This window comes from Suillus subalutaceus (assembly GCF_016647625.1).
Source record: "Suillus subalutaceus strain FC151 chromosome Unknown DFJ58scaffold_276, whole genome shotgun sequence".
In the NCBI taxonomy this organism is placed as follows: Eukaryota; Fungi; Basidiomycota; class Agaricomycetes; order Boletales; family Suillaceae; genus Suillus; species Suillus subalutaceus.
The window spans coordinates 1-21,407 of NW_024540525.1; the positions used below are offsets into that span (position 1 = coordinate 1).

The following is a 21,407-nucleotide window of genomic DNA, read 5'->3' on the forward strand; positions in this document are numbered from 1 at the left end:
ATTCTCATCACCCTCGCGTCATACGACTGAAAATGTTGCTACTCCATTCACAGATTGTGAGTTACTCGATTCATTATCGAGCTTGACCCATACTGACTGAAGACATCTTCCATCCCTTCACAGGATGTAAGTGCAGCGACCCCCAGTCGAATTGGAGTATCACTCACCAATGAAATTGCCGATCCCCGTTGACAGGCTCGTGAGTATGTTCATCTGCCGTTGAGCTCGAGTGTTGCTGATCAACGACCTCGCTGATCCCTTGATAGTCGGCGAGTCTCTTCATACCCAATCGAGCTTTAGCCTTGCTCATCATTGACATTACTTACCCACTGACAGAAAGTCAGTGTGCTGATCTTCTGTCGAGCTTTGCTTACGACTGAAATTGCACACCCCTTAACAGACTGTGAGTGTTTTGATTCTAGAGCCTTCCTTGCAAACAACCTAGCTGATTCATCAATAGGACGTTAGTTTCTTGATCCTTCTTTGACATCGGGTCATGCTGACGGATGATGTTACACATTGGCCCACAGGTTGTGAGTGTATTGATCCTCAGCAGAGGTGGACAATTTTCAACTTTCCACCATGAATTTGACCAGCTGAGTCTGAGTGATCGTACAGAGATGCAGTCTAGGTTACTCTCTGTGGTATGTCCAATTGGTCAGAAATTGTACACACGTTTCTTATGTTGCGTGCCAGGCCTCTGACTCATCATTCTTGGAGAACATTGTTCAGCTCAGTTCTGGTGAATTTTGAGGCTACGTTACGACGAACCTGCTTATTATTGATCATTTAGCTGCTGTCATTATCTTCGAACACTCTTTCTACATTTTCGACAAGCAGCGCCATCTTCAGGGCCAGCAAGAGTCTGTTCCCTCTTTTACTGTCGCCCTCGAGCAGTACATTACGTCTCCGCATGCAATTGCTGTCAGGGAAGCTGGGATCGCTGCCGTCCGGGCGTATGAAGAGGCCATGAAGACTCCTGTTAAAGGGAAAATGCCTGCTTGGATGGCGAAGACACTGTTTGAACTCTCTCACAAAAAATATCTGGCGAAGGCGGAGCTGACCAAGACTATTCTTGAAATCAGTTTAAATCATCGCCTGCGTATGTTTGACTGTCATGTTATGGCAACAATCCCATTGATCCGCTTACCTTCAGCAAGACCTTAATGTCGGGCAATCCCACACAGCAAAGATGGTGTTCCGGTTCGGAATGGAGTTGAGGTGTCTTGATGGTGAATACGGATACATGGTTTTCTTGAATGGTCTATCGAGGTAGTTTTATTAGTAGGAGGTGGAACTGTACGAAATAGTTGTAAGATCGCGCTTTTTCTGATATGGCGTATGTGTGTTTGAAGCGCTCCGGTCACCTTCAGCCGTGACGACGGTGAGACATACTGGGCTTCCCAACTTGAAGTGTCTGTGGTCCTATTCAAGGTTAGGTATATTCTACGTATCATGCCGTTCCACACAGCCTATCTCGACTTGCGTCAGTCACATTCTATTTAAACACATGGAATGTCCATGACAACGTCAGACAGGGGGTGACCTCACATACATTGCTTCCGCGGGATCAAATTACATATGGTAGATGAAGTTCTACATATGTATACCGGGCTCCAGTTACTATGGGGGGACCGTCACGGAGTTGTTTCAGTGCACGCGACCGTCTAACTTTACTTCTCTACGTACGTCTGGCATTCCTCGTGAGCGTCGTCATCTACCCTCTCGAGATTTTGGCTTGCTTGTGCGATCACTTTGGTTACGTTTCGAACAAATATCAATTCCCGCACCTCGCTAATCATCGATCATCACTCAGTCCATCGAATACGCAGCGCAACGCAAAGCTGAGATAAAGTAGTGACTCTCGGACCTCCCACTCGCATTTCGGGCATCAAGCGGATGGACGAAGAGTCTGTTATCCCATAGCGCTGTCATCCAACACAGCACCAAGTCGACCCTCCTCCGACTCGGCGTCTTGATATATTCAGCACATAGACTCATTATGGGGCTTTACTTGCCATCTTTGTTTTGTTTTTTTGGTTCCAAGTTTTCGTCGATTTGGGGTAGTCTACCGTATGTCGGACAATTCTATCCAGTTACTTGCCATCTTTGCAGCCCATTCCTCCTCGCCATCCCAATATGAAACATGAAACCAGGCCGCAGACGAATCAAGCACACATGGTGCGTTCGAAGTTGTGCAGAGTGGCATCCATGAAGAATATTTCGTCAAGCTTCCGTTTGTGACGTTGATGTACCACGGTGAAGGACGGAGTCTTCGCTACAGCTTCGCCCTTGGCGTCTGTTCAGGTGTGTCACGTATCTCGTATCTTTCTAATTCTGCAGTAAGATTTGACAGGGAAGTAGAAATAGGATTAGGGTGTGACACGGGTGGGCGTTACCCGGATATCCACCCGGGTACCACCCGCGGCGTGCGAGTCATCTAACCTATCAAGGTCTCCGTGACTGATGGACTCCGAGTCTAATGGATCTTGCTGCAGTCCTCAAATTTGGTTTTTGCAGCGGACGACATTGCAGATGCGCTGGCGTGGAGAATTCTAAGACGAACCTTGCGTCGCTTGTGGGGTTGGGGAGATGTTGCTGTTACATATCAGGAAAAACTTACGGCATACTGCACCATTTGCGAGTCCGACCCAAACGTTTTTCACAATATTAATTTGGATATTGATCATCGTCATTTACATAATTCGAATCTTTGTAGGTCTGAGTCACGTCCCCGAAATAACACCCAGACTCGATGCCCATCTAATCGTACCCTCGAACCTAGGCTACACAGCTAGTACTTCCCTGAGTTATTTCATTCAATCACGCGATTTGGGCCACATCCGTCGTCAATGAGTCACGATCAGTGTCAGTAGTTCCATCTCTTGTACATCTTTCGCTCCCTGACTTCATTAACAGTGACTCCATCGTCTGACGGAACTTGGGAGAAGCTGTCCCAAGTCGCTGTCACGGGTGCCGAATATGACTCCCGTGAACGTCAGCCCCATCCAAAATGTTTGAATGGGACCCGAGTGGACCTTCTCAGCTACATCCACAAAGCATTAGAGAACCGAGAGAAGAATCAGCTCATTTGGCTGCATGGCACTGCGGGCGTAGGAAAGTCTGCAGTTGCGTTCACTGTAGCTGACAGGATGAGAGGTCTCAAAGTTGCCGAGCGGACGAATATCGAAAAGCGGCTCGCCGGAACATTCTTTTTCTCGCGCAAGCACACCGACCGCTGCACCACTGGATATTTTTTCGCAACGCTTGTCTATCAGCTGGCCAGCAATTTTCCTAGCATCCGTACAGATGTGATCAGAACTATCCGCGAGAATCTCTCACTTATAGACCCAAACAAGTCTCTTCGCGGACAGATGGAGGCGCTCTTTCTCAAACCTCTCCGGAAGCTCCATTCCAGACTGCGTGGGTGTGAGCCGTTGACGTTTGTTGTCGATGCCCTAGACAAATGTACATCTACCGCCGAGCTCGCTGATCTCATCACTTTCCTCGCATTGGCTCTTCGCGAACCTGATCTGCCCGTGACTCACATTTTGCTCACGAGTCGTCCAGAATCGCATATCTGTAAAGTCTTTCAACAAGACGAGGTGCGCCCGCTAGTGTGCGAGATACCAGTGCACCAAGAGCCGGTCACTCAAGTACCCCAGATTTCCGGAGGGTTGACTTCAGGACACAGTAAAAAAGAATCGGTTGATTGGTATGCTGACCAAGGCGTTGTACATCGCTTGCTAGCTACTATCGAAGATGATAAGAAGGCGGCTAAGGGGGCGTCTGCGATGCCAGGGATTCAAGTGTCTAAGGCAACGGCTGATCTGATGGATGATATTGACAGGTCTACTAGTGAGCAGTCATGGAGCAAAGGGGAAATCTGAACTGATTGTTTTTTTCAGAGTTCCGCGTGCGGTCGCTTTACCCGTATGAGGGACAGAGACCTGATGAGCTCAGTATGCCCGTTGTTGATGTGTATGACTGATCGCTGATTATCTTGTTAGGTTTTGTTGAGAACTTGATCATTACTGCTCATCCGTCCAAGACAGGAGGCGATTGGTGGTATGGCACCATCGTGAAGGATGGGAAATCTGGATTCTTCCCACAAACATACGTGCAGATGGTGGAACCAGGTGCGTAAACGTCGATGTACTTGTCTTTCAATATGTTCATCACGTATGTAGTGAAAGCAAGCCTCGTACCCCAGCCGACCGGCTTTGCGGGTCACACTGCTGCGCCATTGGCTGCCCCTCCCCAGCAACATAATCAGGCACGAGGCATAGGGTCTACACCCAAGATCCCATGGACGCTCTCCAGGGCCGAAAAGAAGCAATACGACCAGATTTACAGAGCCTGGGATACCCAAGGCACTGGTTTCATTAGCGGTCAGACTGCACTCGAGGTCTTTGGCCAGAGTGGAATCGACAAGAATGATCTGGCTCGCATCTGGTGATCATCAAAATTATCTTATTGTACATACAGTCTCTAATGTTGATGTAGGACCCTTGCTGACGCTGATAACCGCGGCAAGCTCAATCTTGCCGAATTCCATGTCGCAATGGGCCTGATGTACCGCAGTATGTCCTTGAATTTCCTTATTTACTTCACACGACTGACACAACACCAGAACTTAATGGCAATGACATACCTGACGAACTCCCATTCGAACTCATCCCTCCTGCCTCCCGAGATCTTGATGGCTCTGTTAATTTCCTCAAGGACATTATCAAGAAAGATACACGCGCCCCCTCTCCGTTGGACGCCCCTGCCTCGCGTCTTAAAGAGCGCTCGTCTAATTCTACATCTGCACCAGGTGCTGGCGGACGACAAGATGCTACAGTCTACAAGCACACCAACGCAGAGCCTCCTGGCGAGTTCCACCAGCCCCGCAGCAGGAACCTCGACCGCAGCACTGTGCGCTCGCACAATGAAAACAACAGCCCTGCCGCAGATATGTCTGATATAAAACGTCAACTTGCCAACACGCAAAAGATGCTCGATGCAAGCGCCGTGGCAGATGCCGGCGATGAAGACCTCGATCGTGAGATGGGCGATCTGCGTTACCGCATAAAGCGGCTGCAAGATGATCTGGACTATGTCTCTCGCGGTCCGAGGAGCGCGAGCAAAGAGGAGGAGCGTAGGAGGTTAGAGAGAGAGCTTTTGCAGCTCATGCGTGAGCGTGTACCTGAACTCGAGCGCAAGATCGAGGACCGCCAGGCGAGGAAAGAGAGGGAGAATCGCGAGTACGCCAGAGAGCGTGATAAGAGGAACGAGAGATCTGGTCGGTTTGACGATACGGATGACAGGCATTCGGCCTCCTTGCGCTATCGAGATGAAGACCGCGATTGGCCTTATTCTCGCAGTGCATCAAGGTACGATAGGGATGACAGAGACTATGACAGGGATAGGTCGTACCGTGACCGCCATGACGATCGAGATCCGGATCGTGGTCTGTCGACATCAACACGTACTCCACCGCCTCCACCGCCACCTGCTGCTCCAGCAAACAACATATTGCAACCTCCAGCACCAGCACTGGGCCCCAGCCGCTCGCCTGCTCCGGGAATGAAAAACATGACACCTGAAGAGCTCCAAGCGTTTATCCAAGCGCAAGCCAAGAAACGTCTCGAAGGGCGTATGCAAGCTCTAGGCCAAGATAGGCAGCATTCATACTCTGGTTCATCACTGACTTTAGTGTGACATTTCACTGAATTCACCTGTAGTTCGCTGTACACGAAGTGTAATTTGAAATGGTTCTATAGTTATGTGCGTAGTATATGTAGCAATACACCCATGTAATTTTTACGAATTAAATCGAGAAAATGAGGAACGAGCATACAGTTTGATCACGTCCTATATCGCAAAATCCTGTTCGCACTTTTAAATCATTTCGCGGTAGCTTCCTAGCCAAATGACACATATATAGGGAAGATAATTATAGAATTTCATACTGTCATATTTACTCTGACTTGTCCCCCATTCAGCACAGTCTCCAAGCTTGTGTTCCAAGTCTCTGCTATGTGCCATATTCACCTAGACCACAACTAACCGGTCGATATCCAATTATCCATCGCTAGGCAGCATCGCTGCGATCGTATCCTTCCGCTGTCTAACAAGATCGATCATGGTCTGTATGCCCTTCAACACGCCCTCATCAGGACCTGCGCCATCGATGAGTCGAGTATGCGCGAAGTCTATGAGAGAGAGGGAACACAAAGGAGCTTGGGGTTCTTCCTCTTCCTCTATCGCTTCGTCGGGTATAGACTCTAGAACAATCTGTCCGTTTTCATCTATCTCGACTTCTATTTCATCATCCTCGTCTTCTTCAGTTGTGGCAGTCCCAGAAGGCGTGGAAAATGCCTTCCAGGCACGCTCCCAGTCTCCCTCGTACACTATGAGAACACTCCCGCCTACCATGCGCATCTCAATGTTTGATATAGTAGCTTTCAATTCCTCTAGGTCGGCTTGGAGTGTAGTGAGAACGCAGTGGAGGAGGATAGGGGGAAGACCTGGCTTTGACACGTCTGCCTCCGATGTCTCAATAGGGTTCGGCGGTGTGGGATAAGGTGCAGACGAAACAGGAAAGAACATCTCAATACCATCAGGAAGCTGCTCCTTCTTGATCGATTTCCCGTACGACTTGGGCGTCAAGATAGGTTTGGGAGAGTCGTTGCTGTACACCTGCGCCGTTTTCAGCGATAATTGAAATACCAAAACCGTGAGCAAGTACCTGAAATCCCGTGAGGCGAACGCCTGTTTCCCCGCTAGTGGTATTTTGAGCGGCTTTGATCATGCGTGCTTGCTTTTCGGGAGGTGCATCGTTATCGTAGAGGATAGTCCCAAGTTTCACATCCAGAATACAAGGCTTCACAAAGCCGTACGCAGCATTTTCAAGGACGAGGTGCTGTGCCTAATCGGATAAGAAAAAGCGGGACGCGCCGACAGTAGTTCGGATTGACATATCTTTATCCTCTGGCGCTATATTGCCATGTACGGGAACTACTTCCACATTTCCAACGCCTCCGTTCTCAACTGCATTTGAATCTTTGAGTTGTCCCTCAAGCTTCAGCACGCCCAGGAAGTTTGGGATCCACTTTCTAAGCTCCGATAGTTCATCGTGATCACCTGCTGCGGCGAGTCGTTGATAAAAGTCAATTTCACGAGGAAGAGCTGGCTTCAACAGAAGGGAATTGTCTTCTGTTGCCTGAACGCCCGCATGGCCACCTACTTGAGCTGTGAAAGGGTAGGTGGCCGCTAACGTTGGCGAGAGTGGAGAATTAGACATGTAGAGTGGCACGTGACCTGGCGTGTCTCATTTAAATTTGTGACAAAGGCGCGTCTACTTTCAATTTACACCCGACATCGTCGATAGCCTTCAATTACTTCTTTTCAGTGTTTCCAACAATGAGCAGACGTGGAAATAATGTTCGAGGACCTACATCTGCATTGACCTGAGTTCCTTAGGGTACGTTTCGGTCCCCCTGAAACATTTGCGTCGCTTCGATGAAACTTTATTAACAGGAGTCAGGCATTAATCCAACTACAATTGCTCGTCGAGTGGCTACCCAGAATCAGCCTGAGAACCAGCAAGATTCATCTGTGGCTGGTCCAAGTAACTCGGGGGATAATGTGGAAGATGTTCCAGAGGAAGGGCAACCAGAGGAAAGCGCTCCCCGGGCATCGAATGGCCGACGTGGTCGAGGGAGGGTAAGTTATGCTCATGAAAGCTTCTTATCATCAACTTAACTCTTTGATCGAATAAGAACACCGGCTATGCCTCAGATGAGCTCGACGAGCCTGCGGAAGAATCTCCTGTCAAAAACGGAAGAGTACAAAGGGCCGAGCGACTCCTGCCGCGAAAGCCAAGGCCAAGAAGAAAGCCAAAGACGATGGGGAATACGAAGGCTCCTCTGAGGACGAGTACAGGGCAAAGCCGAAGAATCTCTGGTCAGTGGGTGGCAACGGTAGTCCCAAACCTCCAGTTGGAAGCTTCGAAACCTGTGCGAGATGCGAAAAGCAGTTCACTGTGGTATGATTTGTTTGACTCAGAATATACATGATTTAACATTGGGTGCAGACAAAGTATACTATGGCAGCGAATCCGCCTCCTGGCTATCTCTGCCACCACTGTGTCAAGGCTTCTGGTACTGACCCTTTCAAGAAGTCTGCGGTCCCTCGCAAACGTGTTAATGTTACGGAAAAACGGGATGTCGTCAGTTATCAGGAACGTCGTTTCCCATCTCTTGCGGCAATGTGCATCGAGGTAGGTTATTAAAAACCTTCCAGTGTCACAGCAACCGAGCTTCATGATGCAGCTCATCACCCGCTATATCGACGACGTGGAAGCTTTGGGTGATATCGGCTCCGTGAACATGGATGAAATTGCGAAAGCGCTCTCCAAGAACCGTGGTCTGTGAGTGATGAGTCAGGGATGCTTCTGTGAGATTCTGACAGCAGAACGACAGCACCCCTCAGAATGCACATTTGTTCTATGATGTGCTCAACAAGAAGCTCAGGTTCTACGATGCAACTAGTATGTTGACTTTTCTTCTATTCGTACCGGCTGACCCAAGTTCGGCTTTTTGTTCAGATTTGACTCCAGATGCACTGATGACTCTCGCTTCCCTCAACCCCAACTTGACCCACTTACATCTCGATTATTGTGGGCGTCTCACATCGCCCGTCCTTTTGGCTTTTTCCACTTCAATGCCGCAGCTGACTTCCCTGACACTCCTTGGCCCGTTCCTCGTACGCGCAGAAGCCTGGATCGAATTCCTCAAGGCTATGCCAGGTTTACAAGTGTTCAAGATTACACAGAGTCCAAGATTCGACTTAGAATGCATGCGGACGCTCGCAGATACCTGCAAAAATATCGGAGAGCTCTCATTGAAGGAAATTGGCCTGATGGACAACGAGTTTGCCGATCCTTTGTGTTCTCTTCCGTCATTGAGAGTGCTAGATCTGGCGTCTCCAGGAATAGGCATAGACGAAGACGGTTGGATGAAGATCATAGAAAAGCACGGAGGCACCCTTGAAACACTTGATGCCTCAAAGCATGAAGGATTCACTGACCAAGTTCTCCAGGAGAGTATCAGGGAATACGCCCGTGTTTTGTTCGAATTAAAATTGGACGAGTGTCTTAATCTTACTGATGAGGGCGTGGCGCAATTCTTTGGCAACTGGGCTTATCCCATATCCCCCCTTAAAAACGAAGACCACGATATGGATGTGGACTCTGACCCTGTGGATGTTAGTCTCGCTTCCCTCGAACCATTCACGCCAAATCCGCCGTTGCGCGTACTGTCCCTTGCCCGAAATCAAGAGCTCTCAAGTGCGGCACTCGCAGCTGCCATCGTTCATTCTGCTCAGTCGCTCACGTGGTTGAGTGTGAATGGACTGCGCAGCGCTTCGTCTGAAGCACTCGCACAACTCAAGAGAGCGAATGAACTGCACTATCTAGATGCTGGGTGGTGCCGGGAGCTGGATGATTTTGTGATGAAAGATATTGTTACAGCGTGCACAAAGTTGAACGAGATTAAGGTGTGGGGATGTAGTCGCATAAGGGGTGTTGGCTGGGGTGTGAAGGCGAGCCAAGTAACTTCGTTTATGTCTTTGCAAACTGATCTGGCCTTACAGAGAGCTATCAAGGTTCATGGGATCGAACCGAGCGGGGGCATGTAAAAATATCGTGGTTACCTGGTGCAGCGTTACATGTACATGCTTGAGATGGTGTAGTTATTTACAGGTTTTTCGGCCGCCTTTTTCTTGTTGAGCACGCTGAAGCCTACTTTCACTACTGACAGACAAGCCAATGACCGACCGACATTTTGATATGGCGATTCACAGGCAGTTCATGAGGCTCGTTTCAGAGTACTGATATATAATTTGGTAAGGGATTAAATACACAGGGCTTGCTGCGGAGATTCGCCACCATATCCTCGCACGGAAAGTGGCACCAAGCCTATATATTGCTGCAAAGCACTCACAAATTTGACGGCGTTTGAGCTATCTTTTCATTTCCGAGCTCGTCGGTTACTCCTCGACATTTAACATTCAACTTTGAAAGTGAAAATTTGTATCTCAAATATCACGGGAGAGCTCGTGCACTCGGAGGTATGTGTTCTATCTCGAATTCTATGTACTTTTACAAAGCGCAGCAACCGTGACAGGAACCTCTATCCATTCTGCTTACCCCACTAGACACTCAGGCCGCCACGATGTCAGAGCACGTGGAGCTGTGCAATGACTCAGGACGCCTAACTTCAAAGATTGATCCACCAGTCGGAGCACTGTATGAAGACGAAGATCATTGTCAGTGAGTAATCATCCCCATGGCGGGATCTCTCCCCCTCATCTCCACCATCTGATAGGGGATCTGGTCCCAAGCTTTGTGTGGCGTTCGTCGGAATGGGATCGCAACATCCAGCCATGGGTCGTCAACTCGCGGAAAGATACCCTCCATTCCTTGCTTCCATCAAGGAAAACGATAGGATCCTGATGGAAGTATATGGCCAGCCATCGTTATTGGATCGCACGGGCCTTTTCATTCCGGGCGCTGAGTGCTCCATGAACGCAAGTGGTACCTGGTCGTTAAATGATGTCATTCTGTCATTTGCATACTTACAAATCTCCTTGTGGGATCTCATTCGAAATTTGGGATTTAAAGCAAATTTTGCTGTTGGCACAAGGTATTCAGTTGCATCAATCAGAAGTTGAAAATGCTAATGGGTATTCAGCGTGGGGGAAATAGCAATGGGTTACGCGGCAGGCCATTACGATAGATCGACCACAATCGGGATTGCTGCGGCCTTCGCTACTACCATGTCTGAAGTCGAGGGAAACGGTGCCACCATCTTTGTCGCAGTCAGTCCACGACAAGCACAGCTCATCATTGATGACGTGCTGCTTCAAGCGGGGGTGACATCCGGCCTCTGGATTTCTTCCTTTCATTCTCCCCACGCCGTTGCCATCGCCGGTACTCATCCCCTCATAGACGCATTGTTTGCTTTCCTAAGCAACTCTAAGACCTTCTCAGATACATTTGCAGTGCGGCTTCCCCAGGTTGGGTGCGCATTCCACACACCATTGATGGAACCAATCGAGGCGCCGTTCAAGGCAGCACTGAAGAATCTAGACTTAGACCGAAAGTCGGATGCGGGGACACGTGAAGTGCGAATAATGTCCATCCATTGACGGAACTTGGCTCAATAGGCCGCTTGATAGCGACTACTTCTGGGATAACGTTCTCCGCCCAACGAAGTTCAGTGACATCGTGCAGAAGCTCGTTCATGACGAGGGCGATAATATCATTGTCCTGGAGATCGCTGCTCACCCAGCAATGAAAACTTGCATAGAACAATGTGGAGCTCGTTATGTCGGGCTGATCCGACGCCCTGCCGCGGACTCCTTGGTCGATGGATCAAATGAATGCATTCAGCTTCTTGAAGCGGTCCAGCATCTACATGATGCTGGGTTCAGGAGCGAACTCCCACTAGGGGTGTTTGAACAAGCCCTTCGACTCCTTGGTGCCGAAAAATAGGCCACATTAAACATGGTGACTCGACCTACCTTACTTTTGATGATTGACGCTGATATAGCCGCCTCCTAGATGAAGGAGCTTCGAGAGGCGTGTCGTCCAAGTGTCGTCTACATTATAACGCAAACCCGCTAATGCTGGATATATTCACGCTCGGATCCAGCCGTCTAATGTACATCCGAAAGTTTGAAATAAGAATACACTTCTGGATTTGTGTTGAACCAACCGCAATTCGCTGGGTCAAAGGTCGGTGGAAGTGCTCAAGCCTAGTATAGATCTATAAAGACAGTCATTCTGATAACTACCATGACTACTACTTGTACCCGTGGGTTGCTTTGGACCCAATGTCAAAATAAGAGGACAATGACAGGAAGCCGATGGGAAGGAACTAATAAGTGCACTGTTTAAATTACAAGTCATCCGTGACCTACTTCCCACCAGTTCCCGGGGAGGCACTTTCATCAGGCATGACTTTACTGACGAGTCGTGTGTTTCTCAAGTGGATGTCTCTCGATTGGCATTGTATCACAATCAGCAACTGCCGACAAGTCCAGTTCTGATGTCAATACTCATAGTGACACCGTGCTCAGGTCAATGTCAGTTCAGTACTTAGTTGACCCCGGGATCATCGTCTGCAGTGGCGGTAATCATACCTGATAAGTGCTGGCGCAGTGAACGCTTGACGCATAAGGGGTAGTATACTACGTGGCACTACAGTACGATGGAGACTCGTAACTAGTCTTGACTACGTCTCAAAATAGAGATGTTGAAAGCTTGGCTATGCCACTCAACTTGTCTACGCCAGGCTGGTTGCGAGCTCAGTACTTTGATGCATGCTGACGTTAATGAATTACTCAAGGGCTATATCCACCAGGCATACATGTCATTAATCAATCCAGACAGGTAATAGGTAATAGATGCCTTTTTTTTCTTTCTCGACATCAATTAGAGTATCGATCCTCATAATCTGACATGACAATAGCTTCCAGCGCACCGAGTTCGCGCACCGCCATGACATTCTGTTAAAAGAGTCAGCATGACGTGAATCAAGTGAGATGAGCGTGGTATCCAATGCTCGAAAGAAAGCAATCGCACAAACGCAACAGAAAGCAAAGGACCACAAAAAATTGCGAACACTCACATCTACCAGTTCGTTGGGCACTGCATTCAGCGCCAACTGGCTCCACCGCGCTAGTCCAGGCAAAAGGCCTGCCAACCGTATCTTTATCTCTTCCTTCATTTCTTCTTCTACAGTCAAATCAATCGGATTGGTAGCTGACAGCCCTTCTGGGACGTTCGCCGTGTTCGAGTCTACGAACACCTTCGCCCGGAGTCCGTCGACCAGCACCACAGTGGCGCGATCGAGCGCAGCGCTGAGGGCGTAAGCAAAATCTGGGCCGGCCAGATATGCTCTGGTCTGCGAGAGGAGGGAGGAAAATATCGGATCATTGAACTCAGCGCGAGGTTGCGAGATCAGGGGTGGAGACGTTGTATTTGGGGCAGGTTGGCTGGAGGGTGGTGATGGGGAAGAAGAGGAGGGAATGGATGAGGGAGGGGTTGGAAAGATACCAACACGAGGGGTGGGACCAGCAATCGGTGGAGAGTCATTGCTGTCACGTAACGACGAAATGGAAGAACCAGGAAGGGGTGAAAATTCAGAGGGGACTTGGGGGAGAGCACCACCTTGTGCAAGTACATGGGCTGTTGTTTCGGGAGTCGGTGGAAGGAGGGAGCCAAGAAAGCTAAGTGGTAGAGTGAGTCAATGAACCCGATAGTGTGGCAGCGAGGGGGACTCTACTCACCGGCCAGGTATGCTCACTCTATTGTCACCTGTACCGTCCCGCTCAACGCGTCGTCGAACGTCAAGGATCAGTACGTGGAGCTCAGAAGGTGACAATTTCGTCTTAAGGGATACTCTGACATTAAGAAGTTAGTAAAGCACCTACCTAAAGAAAGTACATACCCCTCAAAGACGGCTTCGACACTACCTCGCACCCTTGCGGCTACATCCTTCCATCCTACGTGTAGTATCCACCAGCTAAGTGTCAAGAAGCGCATCTCAGTCTCCTCTGATATGCCTTCGATCCTCTTCTTCCCAGTCTTCTTGACCTGCAGACCATGCCGGCCATATCACCTCCACGTCAACGACACGAGATACAGCCTCACGGAAGATGAGGCCAGAAAGCGTAGGTGCTGCCTCGCTGATACGTTCGGCGCGTTCGGTAGAAAGGACCGAGGTTATGTAGCGTTCACGTGCTAGAAGGGCTAGCTGTATGCTTGTGAGGAGGGACAGCAAAGTGGTCGTATAGAGTGTCGTCAGTGTACGTGTCAGTGCTGATATATATTGTGTGAGCAAATTGTACGGTATACTGGACATAACAACGTACTTAATATTTTTACTTCCTTCCATAATTGTGCTTTCGTTCGGGTGCTACTCTCACTCATAGAGAGAGACATAGAAGATTGTGGTTCCTAATTTGCGCATAAATATGAATTCGCTTATTCCAGATACGAGAAGCTCACATGAAATGGGGCACCAGGATTGTAGCTCAGTGAGGAACTAGCGGTGGTAATTGAATCAGATAGTTGACTGCCGGCAGAGGCAAGGAAATCGTGAGGTTGCTGTAGCTGCTCACTCTTATTCCTGTGTGATGAGGAACTCGAAAAGCGATCGACCCAACTGTCGGTTGAAGCTGCCATATTCGACGATGTTTCTCCATCAATGCATGAATAGGACGACAATGACGCAGACCCAGCATCTGAGTGCACATCTGAGGCGGAGCTAACTTCAGACTCGGAATGAGACTCTGGATGTTGAAAGCGAGATCGAGGACGAGATGTGCGCGACAGAGATTGAAGCTCGTTGGTGAGCGACTCGACATCCATCTCCTCGAGAATTTGCTCAGCCAGTGTAGGAATAAGTGCCATGATAGTGAAAGATGCATCATCATGAGTACTCTGAAAGCGTCTTCGAAGTCTAATAACAATGAATGAGCAGGTAAATCAATCATCTTTGACAAAGTCGGCGAACATACGCCTCTCGAGCAGCTCTTCCTCTGACAACCTTCTCCTTGACTTCCTCCAATCTCTCATTGACATAACGGCTCACAGTATAGGCTCCACAGAGAACAACCGACGTCTCGAATAGCCCACGACGCCGGTCGTACACGTATTTCCTTGCAGTGTCGAACATGAGGTCAGAGGAAAGCTACTTATGCGACCGGTCATGGATGTCAAAACAGTGGATGATGTAAGCATTGCAGTGTGTCCGCACGGCGCGCGCCGCGAACGATTGTCTGGACTTCAAGGGTCTGGAATCTGGATGACTTTTGTTACAAGCGCAATCATGATTCCAGTCTGACTTCTCTCTGCAATGTCGTATGGTTGGTGTCCAATGCCTCCAACGCCTCGCAGACCGCATGATATTGGCACGGAAGCTAACCTTAGGTTCTAATTGAATAGCAATTCTGTTCATTGAACCCACCAGGTTTTTGATGTTCCAAGCTTACAACCGTGACAAGACCAATGCATCAGTGGCATGTTGTGTACTCTCGTATATTCAGCATTCAATATTCCAAGTTCTCTATTGCTCAAGCGGCAGGGAACTTTGTCTAGAAGCAACATTTCGGTCAATCAGCAACGAACTACTTTGTATCGTATATCAACCACGCTGTACCGCATCATCGCAAAAACAGGAACACGACTCACTGCTGCGACATACTACTCAGGTTTGATATAAATGCCAGACATGTATGGATTGATCTTATCGAGGCCGGTGAGTTTTGGAGACATCATGCGTAGCAAACTATTCATACTCACTCTTCTCTGGTTCTATAGCGTCCCCATCGACGACACTTTTCTTCAGGGAAGGCCTTACAGCAAGGGTCGGTGCACATAGTATCGTCATCCGCGCTGACAGACACAGATAATATCAAAGCAGTAACAATGGTGAGGACAATTGTGCGATGTAATTTGAGGAGTAATAAATTAGGAGGGGCGAAACTACTGGCTTTTATGTCCTGACAATAGCGTTCTGGGCAGGACTTCACTGGGTTTAGGCAGAACATACTATTCGAAGGGACGTTATTTACATGCCGGAAGACCTCAAATTTGATCATCGACAACAGCTGTACGGATTTACACTCTGCCGTGCATGAGAGCTAAAAATTCCTGCACCGTAGGATGCTGAATGGCCAATGGTACTGGCTCTCGCAGCACTGTATCACGAACCTAGTTCCCACGGCACGACGTACGGTGATTGCTAGCCCCGACGAAACTGGTCGTGTCGGGGATGATCTTATACCCCTACCTTGAGAGCTAGAACCGAAGTGTAGCAGTTGCCAGCCGGTGTTGTGCTATCTCGAGGGACAATCTTTGCCAGGTACAATCATTCGCCAGCTGCTGGTGTTTCCCTTTGGAGTTGACCAGGGGTCAGAGCTATTATAGTCGTCAACTGCCACAACGACAAGGAATCCACCACCCTATGTTGGAGTCCAATTCCTAAACTCCTAAACACGCGGGGGACTGCATTCCATTAGGCAGGCTCACTAAGATTCCGTTCAGCTGGAATGCGTCTTGTTCAACCCATGAGGCTTTTGATGTTCAAGCTTACAACAAGATCGATAGTATGTCGTAGGTACTTCAGTCGCATATTACGTATTCAAGTCAAGATCGTATATCGAGTGCTTGTTCCTCTATTCTATTCCAATGCCTCCATTACTCAAGTGGCAGTGAATTTGTCCAGAAGCAAGCATCTCGGTCGAACCAGCATGAACTAGTTATGCATCGTGCATCAACCACGCTGCGCCAACGCGACACCAGAAACACGACTCACTGTCGCGACTTGCCACTCAGGCTTGATTTATTACGGAGCGCAAAGGTTTATAAATTGTTCCTAGTACCATGCCGGTGAGTCTTGACGAAATAAGTATTGGATGCAAGCCACTCATACTCACACTGCTGGGAATGTATATTGACTTGCATGCCTCACCAAGGCAGCAATCTACAGTCTCATCGCAAAAAGTACGGCATGCATTGATAGACATAGACGCTGTCAAAGCAGCAACGACGGCGACGACAAAGGAGAAATGCATTGTGCGATGCGACACAGGATCAATAAATGTGGGTGGACACAGTTGGGGCACGGTAGGAAAACTGCTACTTTTTATAAGTGTCGTGTTCAGGACTTCACGACTGGGGTTTAGGCAGAACCCATTATTCAAATAGATGTGATTTGCATGCCAGCAGGCCTCGAATTTGACTTGCTCTGTCACCGATAGTATATGAGCGTAGGAATTTGCACGCTGCCATGCCCTGGAGCTATGTTCCCTCACCATACATAGAATCTTAAAGCCCTCAACGTCCGAATCGCAAACGGTATGGCCACCGCATCACAGTCTAGTATAGTCCCGCCGATCATGGTACGACGTACTACGGTGATCGCTTACTGTAGCGAATTCGGTCGTGCGCCAGCAGGATCAGTTTACTCCCACTCAGGTGGAGCTGCTGCCAGCTGGTGTTGACATGGTCTGTCTCTAATTTAGTAATAGCCCATCGTTGTCCGCTGATATTTTCTTTTCAGTCGACACGCCAAGATGGGCCTTTCCCATTCCTTGACATTAGGTACTCTATCAATAATCACACTGCCGAACAGTGAATGACGTCAATGTTTTGGTGGTGATTTCGAGTGTCAGACGGATCCAGATTGTCAATTTAGCACGGGCTGCCCGTGCACTTTCCTACACGGTGCACGCCGTGCATACATTATGACGTCATAAGTGGCTAGAAGTCGTACGAAAAATGAGTGTTAGCGAAATGCCAACAACGGGACCGGATAAGGATGAAATAGACGAGCGTCAATAGGCTAATACATTGAAGATACTGAATGAGATTCATGGCTGCTAACGCGAAAAAAGTGCAGATGGCTGCGTGACCGCTTGAATTCTCTCAGTACCAAGCAATCATGCAATCACAGCACCACTTGATGATCTACTGTAAACATACTAATCCATGGGGTTTCGCCCAGGTCGGTTGATATGCTAATTATTGCGAGAGAGTTGCCAACAGATCCTTGTTCCTTGGGATGAACCTGCACTTGAATGGTTTAGGGTACCTTTGGATATGTAAGAATATGTTTCAAGCTCAAAGAGGGACGAGTTACCAGAGTACACCAACATTCTCGAACTCTACAGGAGGTGTGATCTCTTCCCCCATCTCATCAAGCTGTTTGGCGATCGTGAACGCAGCAAGGATACAAGAGATATTGAGGTACAACGAGGCTTCGGCAAGATGTAACCCTGAAATACGATGCCACCGTTCAGTGGTAGCTTGGATAGTATCATGTAAATGACACGCACCAGGGCATCTACGGTGCCCGAACCCAAAGATGAACTTGCGGGGGTCGAATTGGGGCGAGGGACCGAGGAAGCGCTCAGGCCTGAACTCCGATGGGTCAGGGTACATTTCTTTATCCCGCGAGATGGAAAAAATGTTTGCGATGACGATCGCACCCTTTGGTATGCGGTATCCTTCGTAGACGCCTTCCCCCATTGCGTGGTGCGGGAGCCCTGCGTCGCTAAGAGTGAGCGGAAGATAGGACGAAAAAAGTCATGCGGCAGACCTTGCGGAGCCGCGGGTGCCCATCGGAGGAGCTCCTGAATGAGCGCACCGATGTACGGAAGCTTTTCTCTGTCCTTGAACGCGGGAAATTGGTCCTGACCCACGATGGCATCGATCTCTGCCTGAGCATGTTTCTGCACCTCGGGATAGAGCATCATCGCCAGAATAAAAGATGTCAAGGATGATGCTGTCTGTCAATAATTGTTTAAAATTCACATGACGGAGGGGTGCAAAAGATATCTTACGGTGTCAGCTCCCGCTGCATAGATCCCATGACTACACCACGTGGCAATTTCTTCTTGTTGGGCGCTGACCGTGGACCCATCCTCCTGAAGGAGCTGCTCTGAAATGAAGGAATGCGTATAATTGCCGCTTTGCTGATCGGCGACGACAATGGGTTAGGACTCTGAATAATATGAACTCGTAAAATTGCTTACTATTTGCTGTTTAGTCCAGTTAAATGGTGTTCCGTCAAGCCTACTTAACCTTTGCCCGATGTGAAAGGCCACGCGCTTGAAACCTGCCCCTGGAAACCATGAAGGTAAGAAACACACTCATGGAAGTTTGACTAGCTTAGTTTTATGATAACTCGAAAAATGGAAGGGGGACCTACGTGATGGCATCACTTCGACGAACCAACGTCCAGGCTGGGATAGCATGGCACTGGATTCAAAGCCATCTTGTAGTTTACGTATCCAATAATCGTCATTGTCGATGACCTTCCAGCCATATGCGAGATAAAGGATAACGGCCGCTGTATTCCTACACCTCCGATGAGAAACAAGTAAAACAAGCAATCGCAAGAATTTTACCTTTTGATGTGACCGGCGAAATGTTCGGGGTTCTTGTGTAGAAGATCAAGCAGCACACGAGATTGTTCAGTTTGCAGCGACTGATAGGTTTGTATAGTGCGGGTACTCAGACTGTTCTTGAGGAACGTACGATACGTCTTGAAATACGGGTGAGTGAAAGATATGTTGAACACGTTCAGATTCAGCTTCGCAAGTTCCATCATCCATATTCTTGGACGATCAGAATACGTAGTGGCGCGTAAATCGAGCAATTTAGTAGCCGATTTTAGGGAGCTGAGCACTATGAACTGCTGGTTAGGCACGCGGAAGGAGATTATGGGCCCTATAAGAAACAGGTGAGCGAGCCTCGCAGCAAGACCGAATAATGTGCACCATAGCTTTCAGCCCACGTAGCATACATCCGCCAAGGCTCGTTCTTTGGCAGTTGATGAACATTTCTGGTAAAGAACTTTGGACATGGCCCAGGGGGTAGTGATAATCTACTGCGTCGACGGCTGTAGAAGAAAACTGTAGCTGCAGCCCACAAAGAAGATGATTATGCCAGAAGATATGTCACAGATAAGAGATGGGTCAAGTTCTGCGGTTTGCCCTCTGATATCTTATATATATATATACTATCTGTCCTGATGTGCTGTCACTAGTCAGTTTTCTGCGACTCTCGCTCGGTGGTTATCAATTGCGTCCACAATGCCTGATGCGCGTTTTTTGCTGTTGGTTTGTCCTCTGGCGCTTTCGTGATATGTGCATGAGTAGTATTGCGCAAATTATCATGCTCGAATTCTGTCCGACATCGAACGTCAACTGCATACTCAGATAGATGCGGAACGGGAGTTGGGACAGACCAACACAAAAAACGCGCATGACGTGATGTACGCAATAGTCATCAATGGGAGATCATCCGAAAGTTTTGCAAATGCCGGGCCGTTGCATGCTGGCACGATGACTGATACACATGTGGTGCCGTGCGGGGGGCTACATGTTGGAGTAGGAGTAGCAGCTGTCCTTCGGGCTTTGTCGTAGCGTAGTGATCTCCACCACTTCTTGCCATGCTGGCGACACGGAGACACACAGTCGCGGATGCACCGCTCTAATGTATACAAAGCTAATTGGCCGACAGCAGTTGCATGTCTGTCGTGAACCTCCGAGTCTTTATACGAGGTTCGTCCTCTGCTTTGCAGGCCTGCGTTGCACGGCACCGTAACATGACGTAACTTTTTCAAACTCCGCCATTTCGACCAAAGCTTAGAAGCTCCTGTGCGACGATGGTGTAAGAGCCTTACACACAAGGAGGTCGCCTCCAACCACAGGTATCTCTTTTAAACGACGAAAAATCCTCGTTCATGTGCGCTGCTCTCATCTGCAAGGTATTTACCCCTGTCACAAAATGCCCGGTCTTACTCGTCGAAATCGAAGATGTCCTTGTTAGAGCCGGCCTCCTCAATCCATTAATAGTTAAATAATTTGACCCTCGTTTCAACTACAAGCGCAAAAGCCCACTCCCAAGGCTGTCTCCCATCCCCTGGTCCGCCGCTAATGAAAACTCGCACCGGGCGAAGACTATAGAGTCTTTCCATGGGACAGAATGTTCTTTGACGGCTCATTGTGGGAAGAATACTACTACCGCGAGTATGAGAGGTCGTTAAGATGTGAAGTTGAAGCCTACAGACGCCTTGGACACCTTCAGGGCTCCACCATCCCCCGGCTCTATGGTTTGGGTCGGGTCGTTTCAGGCCACGGTAAAGGTCGCGCCATATCCCCCAAGGTGCTTTTCATGGAATACATCCAAGGCGAGAACCTCGCAACTACACAAGACCCCCATTCAGTCCCTAGTTCAGCATATCAGGAGCTCGTGCAGGCCGTGAGCACCCTCGCATCTTTCAGCATCATCCATGCCGATATGTGCCCAGGAAACATTGTCGTATCTTGCAGTCACCCTAGATGAGTGGTGCTCATCGACTTTGGGGTGTGTCAATTTCGTTATACTGATGAGTCTGACGAGACCTGGGAAGAGATTGTCGGGGTCGAAGGGGATGAGAGGGAGCTCCGGCGCTATTTGAAGATGTCGGGCATTTGGCAACAGGAATAGTGCGCGTAATGCTCGGGAGAACGTAGGTTGGCTTAATACTCCAGATGCTAAGACATGATCTAACCGTCCACGAACTTTTGCAATGGCGTAGGCGTAGCCTGGTCCATTCATAACCCGGGGAGCCAGTCACGGTCAATGCTCCACGTCAAGCCCGCCCAAATTATGATCACATGATAGGAAAGGAAAGTCTGAACCGTTGAACGTGACCCTCACGATGTGGCAGCGATTAGCGCTGGAAGTTAGAGAGGCAAATATTCAGTCCGATGGGGTTTTCTTGGAACGTACTTAAATTTTAGCTTCACCGGTAGCAACCTTGTTACACATCGTACTTCAATTTATCGATGCATTT

General features: G+C 48.8%; 8 protein-coding genes across 8 annotated transcripts; 5 read left to right on the top strand and 3 right to left on the bottom strand.

Annotated features, from left to right (window-relative positions):
* Window positions 1-383: 383 nt before the first annotated feature.
* Window positions 384-1,224, top strand: DFJ58DRAFT_244081 (uncharacterized protein). Its single transcript, XM_041379431.1, has 4 exons — window positions 384-644; window positions 697-742; window positions 794-1,102; window positions 1,157-1,224. Exons 1-4 carry the CDS (start codon window positions 507-509, stop codon window positions 1,165-1,167), a joined length of 504 nt encoding a protein of 167 aa, XP_041235628.1. The 5' UTR covers window positions 384-506; the 3' UTR covers window positions 1,168-1,224.
* Window positions 1,225-3,818: 2,594 nt separating this feature from the next.
* Window positions 3,819-5,876, top strand: DFJ58DRAFT_244125 (uncharacterized protein). Its single transcript, XM_041379432.1, has 5 exons — window positions 3,819-3,858; window positions 3,909-4,139; window positions 4,191-4,455; window positions 4,507-4,583; window positions 4,634-5,876. Exons 2-5 carry the CDS (start codon window positions 4,127-4,129, stop codon window positions 5,704-5,706), a joined length of 1,428 nt encoding a protein of 475 aa, XP_041235629.1. The 5' UTR covers window positions 3,819-3,858; window positions 3,909-4,126; the 3' UTR covers window positions 5,707-5,876.
* Window positions 5,877-5,907: 31 nt separating this feature from the next.
* Window positions 5,908-7,291, bottom strand: DFJ58DRAFT_750448 (uncharacterized protein; the record flags this gene model as incomplete). Its single annotated transcript, XM_041387742.1, has 3 exons — window positions 5,908-6,687; window positions 6,737-6,916; window positions 6,950-7,291. The coding sequence occupies 3 exons, from the start codon at window positions 7,289-7,291 to the stop codon at window positions 6,070-6,072; spliced, it is 1,140 nt and encodes a 379-aa protein (XP_041235630.1). The 3' UTR covers window positions 5,908-6,069.
* Window positions 7,292-7,349: 58 nt separating this feature from the next.
* DFJ58DRAFT_823739 (RNI-like protein) lies at window positions 7,350-9,826 on the top strand. The gene is made up of 9 exons (XM_041392130.1): window positions 7,350-7,431; window positions 7,528-7,713; window positions 7,770-7,835; window positions 7,874-8,035; window positions 8,084-8,269; window positions 8,322-8,419; window positions 8,472-8,539; window positions 8,597-9,591; window positions 9,643-9,826. The coding sequence occupies exons 1-9, from the start codon at window positions 7,411-7,413 to the stop codon at window positions 9,685-9,687; spliced, it is 1,827 nt and encodes a 608-aa protein (XP_041235631.1). The 5' UTR covers window positions 7,350-7,410; the 3' UTR covers window positions 9,688-9,826.
* A 397-nt stretch (window positions 9,827-10,223) lies between these two features.
* Window positions 10,224-11,839, top strand: DFJ58DRAFT_918232 (acyl transferase/acyl hydrolase/lysophospholipase; the record flags this gene model as incomplete). Its single annotated transcript, XM_041395588.1, has 5 exons — window positions 10,224-10,321; window positions 10,377-10,694; window positions 10,743-11,186; window positions 11,218-11,560; window positions 11,615-11,839. 4 exons carry the CDS (start codon window positions 10,224-10,226, stop codon window positions 11,543-11,545), a joined length of 1,188 nt encoding a protein of 395 aa, XP_041235632.1. The 3' UTR covers window positions 11,546-11,560; window positions 11,615-11,839.
* A 409-nt stretch (window positions 11,840-12,248) lies between these two features.
* DFJ58DRAFT_823743 (Peroxin-3-domain-containing protein) lies at window positions 12,249-14,771 on the bottom strand. The gene is made up of 8 exons (XM_041392131.1): window positions 14,578-14,771; window positions 14,066-14,519; window positions 13,930-14,014; window positions 13,652-13,876; window positions 13,506-13,620; window positions 13,345-13,458; window positions 12,684-13,284; window positions 12,249-12,561 (listed from the first exon to the last, which is right to left on the bottom strand). The coding sequence occupies exons 1-8, from the start codon at window positions 14,733-14,735 to the stop codon at window positions 12,484-12,486; spliced, it is 1,830 nt and encodes a 609-aa protein (XP_041235633.1). The 5' UTR covers window positions 14,736-14,771; the 3' UTR covers window positions 12,249-12,483.
* A 2,597-nt stretch (window positions 14,772-17,368) lies between these two features.
* Window positions 17,369-20,020, bottom strand: DFJ58DRAFT_908802 (cytochrome P450; the record flags this gene model as incomplete). The annotated part of the gene is made up of 10 exons (XM_041395127.1): window positions 17,369-17,654; window positions 17,703-17,838; window positions 17,899-18,108; window positions 18,162-18,351; window positions 18,406-18,537; window positions 18,598-18,713; window positions 18,774-18,922; window positions 18,973-19,294; window positions 19,345-19,451; window positions 19,923-20,020. The coding sequence occupies 10 exons, from the start codon at window positions 20,018-20,020 to the stop codon at window positions 17,585-17,587; spliced, it is 1,530 nt and encodes a 509-aa protein (XP_041235634.1). The 3' UTR covers window positions 17,369-17,584.
* Window positions 20,021-20,219: 199 nt separating this feature from the next.
* On the top strand, window positions 20,220-21,407 carry DFJ58DRAFT_691889 (uncharacterized protein). Its single transcript, XM_041383399.1, has 3 exons — window positions 20,220-20,830; window positions 20,880-21,080; window positions 21,150-21,407. Exons 1-2 carry the CDS (start codon window positions 20,555-20,557, stop codon window positions 21,027-21,029), a joined length of 426 nt encoding a protein of 141 aa, XP_041235635.1. The 5' UTR covers window positions 20,220-20,554; the 3' UTR covers window positions 21,030-21,080; window positions 21,150-21,407.

Coding starts and splice junctions, on each gene's coding strand:
- DFJ58DRAFT_823739 (XM_041392130.1), top strand. CDS start 7,411: ATGAGCAGACGTGGAAATAAT. Junction 7,714..7,769: donor GCCGACGTGGTCGAGGGAGG/GTAAGTTATGCT, acceptor TGATCGAATAAG/AACACCGGCTATGCCTCAGA. Junction 9,592..9,642: donor GTGTTGGCTGGGGTGTGAAG/GCGAGCCAAGTA, acceptor CTGGCCTTACAG/AGAGCTATCAAGGTTCATGG.
- DFJ58DRAFT_691889 (XM_041383399.1), top strand. CDS start 20,555: ATGTTCTTTGACGGCTCATTGTGGGAAGAATACTACTACCGCGAGTAT. Junction 20,831..20,879: donor ATCAGGAGCTCGTGCAGGCC/GTGAGCACCCTC, acceptor ATATGTGCCCAG/GAAACATTGTCGTATCTTGC.
- DFJ58DRAFT_244125 (XM_041379432.1), top strand. Junction 4,456..4,506: donor AATGATCTGGCTCGCATCTG/GTGATCATCAAA, acceptor ATGTTGATGTAG/GACCCTTGCTGACGCTGATA. Junction 4,584..4,633: donor AATGGGCCTGATGTACCGCA/GTATGTCCTTGA, acceptor ACACAACACCAG/AACTTAATGGCAATGACATA.
- DFJ58DRAFT_244081 (XM_041379431.1), top strand. CDS start 507: ATGATGTTACACATTGGCCCACAGGTTGTGAGTGTATTGATCCTCAGC. Junction 645..696: donor AGTCTAGGTTACTCTCTGTG/GTATGTCCAATT, acceptor GTTGCGTGCCAG/GCCTCTGACTCATCATTCTT. Junction 743..793: donor CATTGTTCAGCTCAGTTCTG/GTGAATTTTGAG, acceptor TTGATCATTTAG/CTGCTGTCATTATCTTCGAA.
- DFJ58DRAFT_823743 (XM_041392131.1), bottom strand. CDS start 14,735: ATGTTCGACACTGCAAGGAAATACGTGTACGACCGGCGTCGTGGGCTA. Junction 14,520..14,577: donor GGAAGAGCTGCTCGAGAGGC/GTATGTTCGCCG, acceptor CATTGTTATTAG/ACTTCGAAGACGCTTTCAGA. Junction 12,562..12,683: donor TGCCCAACGAACTGGTAGAT/GTGAGTGTTCGC, acceptor CTCTTTTAACAG/AATGTCATGGCGGTGCGCGA.